The 13669-nt window shown below is 37.8% G+C and overlaps 1 protein-coding gene across 1 annotated transcript in view; it reads right to left on the bottom strand.

Moving 5' to 3' along the window:
• Window positions 1-13669, bottom strand: part of KIF16B (kinesin family member 16B) — a 128268-nt gene that overhangs the window by 36835 nt on the left and 77764 nt on the right. Inside the window, exons 20-24 of the mRNA XM_063391547.1 lie at window positions 13055-13213; window positions 12122-12227; window positions 11559-11609; window positions 4441-4563; window positions 408-497 (exon numbers count right to left, since the gene is read on the bottom strand). Of these exons, the coding sequence (XP_063247617.1) occupies window positions 408-497; window positions 4441-4563; window positions 11559-11609; window positions 12122-12227; window positions 13055-13213 (529 nt within the window). The remainder of the gene's footprint in view (window positions 1-407; window positions 498-4440; window positions 4564-11558; window positions 11610-12121; window positions 12228-13054; window positions 13214-13669) is intronic.

Below are 13669 nucleotides of genomic sequence, written 5' to 3' on the forward strand. Positions count from 1 at the left end.
AAATTATTGACCTTTTTTTCCTTGCCTGATGGCATTCTGTTTGTTAGTAATTTGTTATTTTTTCACTTATATCTCCTTGTATGCCACTCCTTAGTGGGGGGAAGGGATTGGTTGGAATGAAGGGGAAGGTTACTCATTTCAGAGAGCCCATCTCTTTAAACTGTCTCAAACCAAGACACCATGTCAAAGGCCTTACAGATGAAAAGAGATGACACCCACAGCTCTTCCCTTGTGCACCGATATAGCCACTGCTTTATAGAAGGTCACTAGATCGGTCAGGCAGGAACTGTGCTGGTGAAATTGTGCTGGCTGTCTGAAACCATCTCCCTTTTTGAGTAAACGCATTTCAAACCACTTTTTTTCAAACCTACAGCCTTTTCTGTAAAACAAGTTTTACCAAAACTTACCTCTGGGTACTTCAATTTTAAAGTTTTATGCAATTCTCGAAAACGACTGTACCGCCGAAATACTGTCCATGTCTCGTCCAAGACTGTTATCTAGAGCAGACAATAGGAAAAGAAGAAACAGAAGTAAACCCACACAGTGTACAACACTGAAACCCATGCAGTATACAAGGTTATATGATTAAAATGGACAGTTGTCGGCTGTTTTAAATCCCAAAACTTTTAAAAGTTGGCTTAATTTTTCTTTCATTACAGTGAGAGAACTGTATTTAATAAGGAGCACTGACTGCAAAGCAAAAAACACCTGAATGCATTTATTCCTTAATCCACAGTGGTTTGACAAGTCTGTTTTGAACAACAAGTAAAACAATCCTGAAAAGCCCTTGCTTTTTACACAATTTGCTATTACAGTTAAAAGTACTTTCTTAAGAACAAAAACCATACAGTTTATGACATCTGCAACACAGATTTTGGAATAGTCTTACCTAGGCAATGCTGTGATCCTAGATTTGCCTCAGAATTGTGGGTTATTTTGTTTTCCTCACTCAAAGGCAACATTTCCTACATAAAACCTATAAATCTGAAAGGAGATATCACAGTCCTGTCTCCTTATCTTTTCTTCTCGTGATGACTGATAGAAAATAACCTAGGAGACATTTTCAATTGATTCCACTGTAAAGCACAACAGAGCTTGTCTTCCTTCTGCCCCATAGCAACAGAAGTAACACCATGGCGGGGGGGTGGAAAAAAAGCTGATTCTGAAAGCAATTAGAAAAAAACTAATTTCTTCATCTGAGCTGGTTAAACTGTCCACAGTCATCATGAGAATTCGTATTTCTTGAAATGGACCTTGTTGAAACTGTTCCTTGCACTACAAAACCAGCACCTAAAAACCTAGAAGTTGTCTAAAAATTTCTTGGAGCCTTTTTCTATTTTATTATTGAGGGTATTAATGTGATAAGGTTGATAGACTATTAGACTTTTTACTTATTTAGGCAGTTAGGGGGCATGCATCATTTTCTTAACTATGTATCCAAGCCTCTTAAAAATGCCTCTGCTTTACTCCCACTCTGCAACAGTTCACCAAACTCAAATAAATATAGACAAGAAAGGTTGACTTTTTGAGCAGATCCAACACAGGATTGGGCTCAACAGAAATGCAACTGGACCTGAAAGAAAGCCCTGTTTTAGGCTGCACCTGCCTGGATCTTTTCTTAGAGTACTTGTCAGACATCACTAAAAGGGTTTGAAACACAAGAAAACCAGTTTTGAAAGAATACCAAACAGGACAAATAAAAGGTGGGAACTCAGAACAACGAGGGAAAGCAGAGTAAGAATGAGAATGCTTATCTACAACTTTCACTATGGTCAGAGGATCCTTGCAGGGCTGTGCTTGATTCCAGACTTGGTTTCCATCACCTGCTCTCAGGAGACCCTGCGTGTCTTTATGAGAGCTGGAGTTCCACCTTTCCTTGCTGCTCCTTCTGCCAACCATAGGTGCTCTCTGCAACCACAGGCACTGCTGTAACAGATGCCTCTGGTTTACTGATGCAAAAGCTCTTCCCACACTGTTTCTAGCACAGCCTTGTCTGAATATCCTGACACAACATGAAAAGAAGGGGAGAACACAAGAACAGTTCTCTGGCATACTAATTCAGCTCTGACATAAATATGTTTAGACCTGATTAAGCTATTACTGTTTCATCATGTCTTTAAAGACAACACATAAAACTGTCATTCAAATGGAAGCTTTTTAAGAAACGAATCAATCAATTCATACAGAATACTTAATAGCAGACTAACACAAACAGTTCCATGACATATTCCTGCTGCAAAAGAAGGTGCTGTCCTGGCTCTAACAAATCCTCCGCTTCTTCCTGCTTTGAATTCTCTCCAGTCAGTTCTTGTGAGACTCATCTTTAATGAGGATCTGCATCCTGTAAAAGAACCTGAGTGGAGAGAACATCCTGCTGGCCTATTCCCATACATGTCCATACCAACAAGATGCCAAACCTGCACTAAAACACAATATTGTTGATAGTATGTTGGGATTGAAAGACCTATGAATTGACCATGAAGCTGCCAAGGAAAGTGGAACTCTCTTCTGGCATATAAACAAAAAAATTTTACTACTGCATATCACAAGAAGAAATTGATGTATTTGTTATATACAGATATTTATTACATTTGTTCCTCTGTGTAACAATACGCAGGATTTAACTACAAATACAATGCCTAGAAACATCTGTTGAAGACAAGACCTCTGAGATAACTAGGATTCACAGTTTTGGGGATTGTCTTAAAATTCAACTCAATCATCACTTGTCACTTTGTCAGGTTCTGCTATGACAAGCAGATAGGTCAGCTACCCATTTTCCCAAAAGCAAGAGGAACCTTGCTGAAGAAAGCTTATTTAGGACCCAGCAAAGGAAATGAGACCAGCAACACCTCACTCCTTCCCCACAACTGACATGTATTTCAGATGACCTGAAGATAAACTAAAACCAAGTGAAGTAAGGTTGAAATCAGGAATTATTTTGACAGGTGAAGACATTAAATGAGAAAGACATTAAATAAATAGGTACATTTAATCTCCACCCTGATTTTTACGGCAAAAAAAAATACAAATCCACTATTCTATGAGTTCTAATTTTCTACAGAATAACTGTAGGAGCTTCTGAAGATTAATACAGATCAAAGTAGAGCTGGGAGCTCTGCACAGAAAAGGTTTAAAATAGAAAAGTTTGTGGAAGGTCTGTGGATTGCAGCACAGAGCTAAATCCTGACTACAGCAGAAGCAATCCAGTGTGACACAGACACCTGGAAGGAAAGGAGAAAGCATCAGCAGTTGACTGATTCATGTGAGGGAATGACTGTAAGAAACATCCCCAAAACTGATAGACATACCACGTCTTCTTTCAACTGCTCCCTCGTGCTAAGATCTTTAGAGGCCTACATGGGTTTTACCAATGAAGGAAGAATATTTGGAAAAGAAATCCATCAACATATTCAGAACAGCAGCTACCTTGTTACTTTAGCCATCTTCACTAACCATTACCTAGTCCCGTAAATCTCATGTGCTGAAAAATGAAAAGAGTCCTCGGGGAAGTTTCATGTGCACTTACCTGTCTCTGAGCATCTCCCTGGCTCCAGGCTTTCACTAGCCCCAAGAAAATCAAAGTTCAACAGGCAAAAGGAAGTATTTCACCCACAAATGGCATGTTATATTTCAAAATGAAAATTTAATTAGCACAAACAAAGCTCAGACTGCCCATCTTAATAAAAACCTTTTCAAAAGAGAGTGCAGTTCAAAAATGGTCCTTTAGACTGTGAGGAAGGTCACTCCTGCTCACAGCAGCTAGAGAAGCATCTGGCAGCACATTCAGTAAGGAGGCTGCCAGTTCTGTCTCTCATGCCATGTACATCAGTTATGCCACACATATGCCCACACACACTGAGAACACATTGCCAATTAGACTTCAGATCTTGCTTTGCAAAAACACTGGCTGCGTACCAGAGGAAACAAAATTAATATGCTTCCCCTCCCCAGCATTTCTGTGCAGAAAAATCAACCCAGAGTCTGGAGAAGCAACACCTTGGAAATGCACAGTAGGAAGAAGAAGAACAATAAAGAGAGCCTGAAAGGAATCAAGCCTTTGTCATGCATATGTGTAAAATACGTTAATAATGCGTTCATTATTTCAGGTAAATATTTCAAGTCTAGGCCTTTTCTATACCTGACACTTGCATCTCCATAAAGGGCATTGCAAAAACCAATATGCATCTAATCCTCATCTCTGGAACTCCTCAAATTGAAGTGACATTGGCTCTGGAACTCTCACCCCGAGAGTCTGGCCACCAGCCTCCTCTGTACAATCAATCCACTTGGAAAACACTTGTCTTTACAGTGTCCTATATTGTGCATTCTTCTCACCTCTCCAATTTAACAATATTGAGGCCACTTACCTAAGAGAGAACCAAAAATCGCACTTAGCGAAACAAAAGCATTAAAGACAAGCAAACGGCAAGCACTTACCTTTATTTCAAACTCATAGTGCTCATCCTTTCCCTGCCCACACAGGACATAGCGTGGAATACTGATTTTAATGGGGTCCTTTAGGTCGTCTGGACTCGCTCCCAGCGAACGACAGACCATCCGCTTTCATGTACATACCAAACAGGGAGAAGAAAGGAAAACCAAAATCACTACACAAGGAAAAAAAGAAAAGAACTTCACTGAAAATGAGAAAGTCTTCTTGATCAGAGGAGCAGGAAAAGAGGAGGCAGAAATTACTTCTAAAATGAAGGAATGCTTTGAAAAGAAAGTGGATCTTGTTTTATAAGCAAGCCCTAGCATATTTTTATGCACACAAAAATTAAGGTGAAGTGTACTAAAAAATATTCCTTTATTTAAAAAGGCATTTTCAGCTTAGATAACAAAACGAAAGGAAAGTAGAAGAGTTTTTATTACCCCCCTTACAAAAAAATCAGTGTATTAATCAAACTTTCACTAATTTTTGTACGTGTCTATCTTTTATAACAAACGTTTCCAATACCATGCAAAGCTGCAGGGGTCTAGGCAATTCAAAAAGCTCTTAAACTTTAGCAGTTCAAACCCATTTTACAATTAAATAAGCAATCCACTGTCAGAACAGTTTCTTACTATTTTTTTAATCATATCTGAATCCCAGGAAACTAAGCTATGATAAATTTGCACAGTCTGGATAAAACAATTTAAAAATTTATTTCCAATGAGGGCTCATTCCTCTGACAGCCAGATGGAATAGGTAACTCTGAAATTATGTAAAAAATAAAAATTTTTGCAACATAAAAGATTAATGCTTTGCTGTCACTATGCCCCAAGAGTAGCATAAGCATTGAGAGTGAAAAACTACAGAAACTGCCTTTAAGGAAGTCCTCTACTTACTCCATTAAACATAATTGGTCTGAAAACATTAATGAACTGGCACTTAAAAACTAACAGCAGCATGACAAACACAAGTTAACAACCAAAACGACTGAAAAACTATCCCTTTAAAGTTATGACTATGTTATATATCTGTATTTAGCACTGCTATCCATCACTTGAGCTGTAACTGTATTCTCAACATTCATCTTATAGCAGCTCCTGGTGACTTCCAGTACACACGAGACTGTGTGGGAGCTGGAGAAGAATTTGAAACTCATTTATAAACACCTCTGCCTGTTATAGAGAGCCTTTTGATACTGTCGTGGCTCTCAAGAATAGGAGGCTGTTATTTCATTGCCAGTCAATTATAAATGACAATGTGATTTTCTTTAACATTAGCATTAATAAGAATCAAACAGAAAATACAAAGAAAGTGAATTTTTGTTCCACTGAGTTAATCCAGAGTATATTTACCACAATTTTTTTCTTTTTCGTTTATTTTAGGAAACCATAAAAAAAGTTTATGTTTGAATAGAAAAATATTTTTAGCAACTTTTGTTTTCACAACAAATACCGTCTCCTGTCCATTTTGCTCTTCTGTAATTACTACTCACATTACTGGCTTTTCAGCTAAAACTCATTTCTGGAGCACTGAAATATAAACTGCTCTTTCCTTGGGGGAAAAGAGAAGTTCATTCCCCTGAAAGCAATATCATCTGTTTTAAACAGTAATAAAACCATAAAGCCACTTCTAAAGCCACCTCTGTCAGAATGTAAATTATTAGCAGTCATTTTCAGAGAATTATTACAAACAGCTAATAGAGAGGAAAATCATCTTGAACACAAAGCGTTGTGGAAAATGTGCCCTAATACTATAAATAATGTTTTGATATTAATAAGCAATGATCTTTATGTTTACTTTGCACAGTAAAAATAGTACAAATATCAGAACAAAATATACTGCTATGAAGTTCTTTTTCATCGAAGTGCAGAGTATTCATTGAGTTAGATTCTTTAAAAAGCACAGAAGAGAAAAAGTGTTATTGGGAAACACAAGATGGACAAACATTTAACTTTGGAGTATAATCAGAAAAGAAATTGGTTGCAGAGAGTGATTTCCTTCAACAGCCATGAGTCCTTTCAGACAGTGCCACTCGCTGCTGACTTTGGGCAGGGCCCAGAAGAAATGCCATCGTGATGTCATTGAAGGAGCCATTCCTGAGCAGGACTGACATGATGGTGCTACTCTGTCTTCTCATTTGCATACACATTCTTTGCTAAAAAACCCCCACAATACTTCAAAATAACATGACATATTTTGCTCATTTTTGGACTTCCTTAAGGAAGTAGAAATGTAATGATAAAACCCCTCATAATTCTCTATCCAAACAAGTGTTCATCCTTCCAGATATAACGCCCCCACCCAATGCAAGCTATTTCTTTTTAAATCCCATGTGATTACGTTATCATGTCCTAACATATGGTAAAAACAAATGGGAAATGTTCTTGTACTAGGAGAGAGACTGAAGTCTAACTCTGTCTAGTAGATTTCACCTCTGCTTGGCAATATGCTTACAGAATTTAGAATTTCAGATTAGATACCACTGGTTTTTCTGCCAAGAACCATCTTCCTCAAACAAGGCAGATGGCATATTCAAGCAAGAGGATTCAAAAGACATTCAGCTCCCCTTACAAGGGAAGAAGCAAAAGATAGGAGACAACAGCTCATTTATTATTCAAACATCTGACAGGGGTAACAGGTAAAATACCCCTTGTCCTAAGCAAGAGGAAAGCTTCGACTAATGGAAATATCCTACTGATGTCCAACAGCTCCATTTTTTCTTGGGATGAAGTAATAAAAAGACTGTAAGAGGTGCAATCTTACAGCATCAACAACCCCATCAGTAAGCAAGCAGAGAATAATGAAAGTAAGGCCAAGCATATTCCATGGGCAGAACTCCAGAGTTAAACTCATTCCATCTGTCAGGCAGTGTCCCCCCTTGTCAACAACCTACCTGGAGCATGAGAAATGTGCACACAGATGACAGACCCCAAAACATCTGTCTTGTCACAGCAGCATGACCAAAAGGCTGAAATGCTGTTTAAAGCACAACTACTTTTGCACTTCTGACAAATTTTGATACGAAAGTGCAATAAATCTTAAAAGTAAAACTCTGAAGAATAAAACTGTCAAAGCTAATATTCTCAAAATTGCATGCATGAAACTGTAAACATCTGTAGTATTAAGAGCATGCAGTGAAAATAAGATTAAAAAATCTGCAGATGTTTTGAAATACTGAGATCAAGGGCAAGAAGTAAATGAGGAGCATGAAAAACAATGACAATCAAAAAGATTAAGGAAAAGACAATCAAGGAGAAATAGAGAAGACATTAATGAAGATATATAGTATTTGGAAGGAGCTAGAAAACACAGCCAAAATGGAAATCATAAGACAGAGCTGTAATTACAGTTTTCATCCACCTACCATATAACACAGAAGGATTTATTTTCCTCACTTTCCCAAGGAATTGTATGTACCACATACCAGAGATGTACAAAATACAAGTACTCAATTAATAATTATTATTGTTAGGTGTGTTTACAGTCTGTGGTATTCCCTTAGAGCTTAAGGGTCCCTTTTCTCTACTGACTAAAAAAAAAAATGGGGGGGGGGCCTTAGGAAAGGATTTTATCAAAATTTATTAGCCTTTTGTTTTGAATGTATCTGAACGTATTTGGATTTCAACACCTGGTCAAATGCATAATTAGCCAAATGGTTTCTTCACTTCAACTGAATGATAATTTCCAGATCTCCAAAGGGATATGCAAACTGCTTTGAAGAACTAATGGGATGACAGTCAGCTGAGTATTTACTTCTTTTTCACAGTTTTTAGAAAAACCAATTCCTGAATCAGGTCCAACCTTGCTCCTTTTAGAAAACACAAGCTCAATTTTTGTGCATTTCTCTTTGTCTGGCAAAACTGTTCAATGGATATCATTCAAACTGTATAACCAAAGGCTGTCCAGTTGTGATTGCTAGCATGAAGCATCCAAAACGTTAGGTCAGAAAAAGACATTATTTTCCTTTAAGAGACCTATATGAGTAGCTGTAAGAAGAACACTCCTATACAGTCTGCTTAGCACAGTCTACTTTCACTGATGTATACAGCACTACATGAATGTGACCTAGTGAAGGTTTCATACCTCCCATATTTTCATACAGTAAGTAAATCATGTCAGCTAACTCAGCTTGAAATTTACAGGACAATCGTACTCCATTTGAAAAAACTAATTCATTTCCATCTCAAGTCCAGTCCAGTGAAATCTGCATCAAATCATCTTTCAAGAGCTGGTGATTTAAATGAACATCATTCAAACAAGCAAGCTGTAACAATCCAACTTCTCATTATGTTACTGCAAATTCTTAGTGAAATGTTTGTTACAGGTAAATGTTGTGAGTAAACCATCTTCAGCAGAACACAAAGTCGAATATTCTGTCCAGCAAAGGCGGCTTCCATCTCCTCTACAGTGCTGAGAGGAACCTCATGAAACACTGCCAGGGAACTCTGGCAGGTGCCTTGCTCAGCTGACAAAACAACACCATACAGAATGGAACTGAGCAAAGGCAAGCAAGCAGCTTCTGCGTCCAGTTTTCTGCAACTGCCAACAGATACCTTTCAACTCCTCCATCCTAACAGAAATTTGAGGTAAAGCACAGATGAAAAATTCCAGTACTTTTTCCAGAGAACAGACTTGAAGTTTCAGAAAGATATCTTAATACTAAACTGTTTTCTAGCTCTTTGTTTTTCCAACAGCATGCATGTAAATTCTTCAGAGAGCTTTCCCACCAAGGCATCAGAGATCCCTGTGCTTATGCACGTTGTGACAGCCTCTTGTATGGGGGGTTCAGGCTGAATGACATTTTCAGTATGAGCTTTAGCACCATCTCTAGTGTGGGATATGTCTTGATTCATGCCTGACTTCAGGAACACATTTACTTGCAAATTTCCTGTTGTGGTGGTTTTGCCAGGAAGTGAAGTTACAGCAAAACCCAGTCAGTGAGCAGGGTTGAATACTGGTATAATACTGGTTACACCAGCAGAAAGCTGACACGCCTCTGGGAATACAAGTTAAAATCAGAGAATTCCAGTAAACCGTCCTGCCCTGGGGTGACTTTTTGGTGCTTGTATGGTGAATTGTCTGTTCTGTTTATGCTGTATGTTAAGTTCTGTACCTTTAGGATTCAGTAACCCCTGCTAAGTAAAAGCTGTGTTAATTAGCCAATACAGCCTTGCCCCTGAGCAGTATCACCCATATCCAGTAAGGATGAGTGAGATAAGAGGGGTGTAGGTGCTAAGGGGAAATGGTCACACTTATAAATGGCAGATTTTTAATTAATGATATTGCTTGGGCACTTTTCTCATTTCCATCACACAAACTTCCCAACTGCTTAACTTGTTTTGAAACCACTGTGGTGCTGACCAGCTGACTACTGGTATCTTTGTAAAAGCAGGAAAGCCTACTGAAAAGATACCCCAAAGTGGAAGTGTTCTGGTCTTGCATCAAAACAAGAAGCTACTGACTTAAAAAGAAACCAAATCAGAGGCATTGCGTGCTGGAAGCTGAGAATTACTAGACTGGTCTTCAACCATCGGTTGCACTGTCTTTAATGGGCTGATATCTTTATAAGTTGTTGTTTCAGAATTCACACTAGACTGAGAAAAGAGAAGGCACAATATGCTAAAGCCAGTTTGCTCATTAGCACCCATTAAGGCTCCTGCAGGAGACATCTGTTTCAAGTGGGAACAATCAGATTCAGTTCTCGAGCTGTCACCATCTGGAGAAGTAATTATTTTATCATCAAAATGATTGAAATTTTCAACCTTGTGGAATGAATATGCCACATTATTAAAGTCAGAACTCTGTAAAGAAGTAGATAAAACATTCAGGTATGGAACACTCTTACTCTTTGAAATATTATTACTTCTAGAGAGAATTAAAGTACTTTTGATATCACAATGACAAGCAAAGCTCTCCTGCTCTGAGTTACTCCTTTCATTCTGAAACACCTTCTCTGATACACAAGGGGAGGAGAGCCTTCCAGAACTGAAAAATAAATCCAGCATCTCTGTATAAGCCTTCTGTCTCTTATGGTTTCTTACTCCTGCATTTTCTCCACACAACTCAGAAGCACAACTCCCATCTTTAGACAGAAATGGAAAGCCATAGTGTGGCTGCCACTGTTGACTTTTCTGTTAAAAATTCCAAAGGAAGAAATTTAAAATGTCAGTGTCAAATCTCCTGACCTAAACATTTCTTAAACTGAGGATTGATTTTGATTAGATTTATACAATCATTTAAAATCAGTACAATCTCTCAAAATGAGAGAGAGAAAACCCAACAGGAGTGATTGAGATCAGATTAAGGAGTAGTTGATCTTTTCAACCCACCCCTGCTTTTTCTGTGTACAGTATCTGTTTCAATTGGTTTATATTTGCTTTACTCAAAACCCCAGCAAAGTCAACAGGCAATGCAGAAACTTATAAGCCCTCAATTTTTTCCCCACACACGCACAAAAAAGTAATCCCAAGCTAGCCAAGAGAGTGTCAAAAGTACAACATAGCTGAAAAACAACAGTGTAAAAGTCAAAAAAAGCACAAATTCAAGGTGTTGCAGCCCTCCTAATGGTTAGTTTAAATCCACAAAGGTATTTAGAATTTACTCACCAAGACAATAATTGTGCTTCAAGCAGCAGCTAGACAACTAAATATGGTGGAAGGGGTCTAAGCCTCAGTTTGAAAACACATAAATACATGTACAGATCCTTTAGAACACACACAGCTTGCCTGGCTCTTCTTGCTAACTCCTAGACACCCTTACAGCAGTTCATTGTGAGTCAAAAACATTACATGCATTTTGAATTCAGACAGTCATTAAATGCTCAGTAAATGATTTTCTCCTCTAAAAATGATGAAAGGGAGACTGTTCCAAATTAAGAATCATGGCAAAACAACAATGAAGAAAGATCCACCCTAACACCACATCTTTCAAACAAGGAAAAGCTAGGTCCAATCTGAAAGAAAATCACTTTGATCCAGCTGGTAAGATGCAGCGCCATCTCTGTTAGCCATTAATCTTGCTGTGAATTCAAAATTCTAATTATGCAGCTAAACTTTATGAAATTTAATTACAGGGCATGCCATAATTTAAGACAATCATTTCATTCTGACAAATTATGACCTACCTCATACTTCAACTTGCGTTGAATGGTGCTGTTATTATGCCTCTCATTATCCTAAGCACAAAAAAAGTAAAGGAGGTTACTAAAAAGTGCCTTTCTTGTATAAGTTAATTTAAAAGTATTCAGAGGAAGATACATTCTTTATAATACACAAAAATAACAATATCTATTAAACCACTGGCTTAGAAGTCAATCAACTCACTTCTTTGGATCAATTAGATCACCAGTTTTTGAATAGGCATTTGTTTGCAAGTAAGAAATTCCATCCAGAAGAACATTAGTTTTCATCAATTAAATTTTTCTGACATAAAATGAAGATTTTATTGTAACTGCAGACTTCTTATTGTCATTTACACACTCTTTCCCACCAAAAAAACCACGGAATGCAACAAAAAATGCCATTAAAATTTAAAAACTGGTATCATACCTCATTTACTGTTTACATATTTTGGTAAATTAAAAGTAAGTAAACACAGGAAAACATGAAAATTACTGAATGACAAAACTAAATCAGAGGCTAGACATGGGCCATTGAAGGTCAGGATGTCCCCCCCAGTTCTGCTCACCTTGAAAGTTTCTGTAGACCAGGAAGCACTAACATGATTATCCTCAGCTTTATGATGAATATTCTGGAGCCTTCTCTGCACTTCTTGTTCAATAAAGGCATTTATCCTTTAAGATACAGAAAAAATATGTATGTATGGAAAAATAGTGTATTTTTGCATAAAAATTAAGACAGACTAAAAGGCTCTTTGAAGTGCTTTGAACCCTAAGTACTGCAGAGCTCTTAACTGGGAGGCTTAATGCTAGACCAGTTTTATCCCTCCTCAAGGAAGGAACACGACTTTTGAATGAGTGTTCATCTAACAGTCAAAGGTCAAAAAATTGTTATTAATTAAACAAATGACTAAACCACAGGTTCAGCCATGAGTGCAGCTCTACACAAAGAGGCAGTGAGGGTACAAGGGATGAAGAAGAAAGAAGGCTGAGGCTGCACCTTCAGTAACTTAACAGTTTGCCTTCATTGCTGCTGTGGTATCAGCAGCTTGGGCTAGCTAAGGTTTGGTCTTCAAACAGAAGGAATGTTCCAAGAGCTGATACTAACAACTGCCATGTGTAAGTAACAAGGGCAGAGATGAAAGATTTTAGTGATGCCAGGCAGCTGTCCTATTAAACAATGTTTAAGACAATTAAATTTACTTTGTTGCCTTAAGTGTACATGAAGCAAACTGATATAGACAAGTAACTGTAAACTCAAAAACAAGTTAAATACCTTTCAGCCTACAGTTTCCCTACCCTGTATTCTAAAACAAACTGCACAGGAGCAACAGGTAAGGCTATTGGTTACTTACAGTACAACATCAACTTTATTTCCAGACCAGTCTTCCAGTACAATCACAGCACTTAAATCAAATCCAACCTTGGCAGAATGGTCTTTCAAAATATTTCTTTTCCAAAGTCACTGTTTGCAGTCCATTTCAGGACTGCAGGTTACCTACCTGTCATCCACCAGTGGGGCAGCAGGTGCCTGTGGCTTTGTTGGGCTGGCAGGGGAAGTGCTCTGGGAGAGTCTCTCATCTAATAGTCCATGGTTTCCTTTCTGAGCTCCATCACCCTCATAGATTTTCTGCTTCAGCTGCTGAATTTCCTGGTCCAAGCTATAAAGACATTGTAACATGTAATTTGCTTGGGTTTAGAGTTGATTCACACAGTTCTGATGGAAAGCAATGTGCCTACACTGGTATACATGTATGTAAGGTTGTAGATACTAATATTTATGAAGGTTTAAAAATCATAACTGCTCCTTAAGCATATTTAGACAGGAAAATAGAGACAGCTCAAAACCACATTCCAAGAGTAGCATTAACCTGAATAAAACAATTTCAATAACTTCCATCGCAAGAGGTATTTAAATCTGTACATTAAATATTAACTCCTAAGACTTCACCTATCTATTAGAAACACTTGAATAAATTCTCATTTTTACACAACTCTATCCATGACCTCAGGTATTATCTTCCAGTGTGAAAGTAAATGAAGAAACAAAGGGGGAAAAAAAGAAAAACTGAATATACAGCACTAATACAAAAAAAACCCCACCCAAACCCCCCCTA

The sequence above is a fragment of the Prinia subflava genome, chromosome 2 (genome assembly GCF_021018805.1).
Source record: "Prinia subflava isolate CZ2003 ecotype Zambia chromosome 2, Cam_Psub_1.2, whole genome shotgun sequence".
Classification (NCBI taxonomy): domain Eukaryota; kingdom Metazoa; phylum Chordata; class Aves; order Passeriformes; family Cisticolidae; genus Prinia; species Prinia subflava.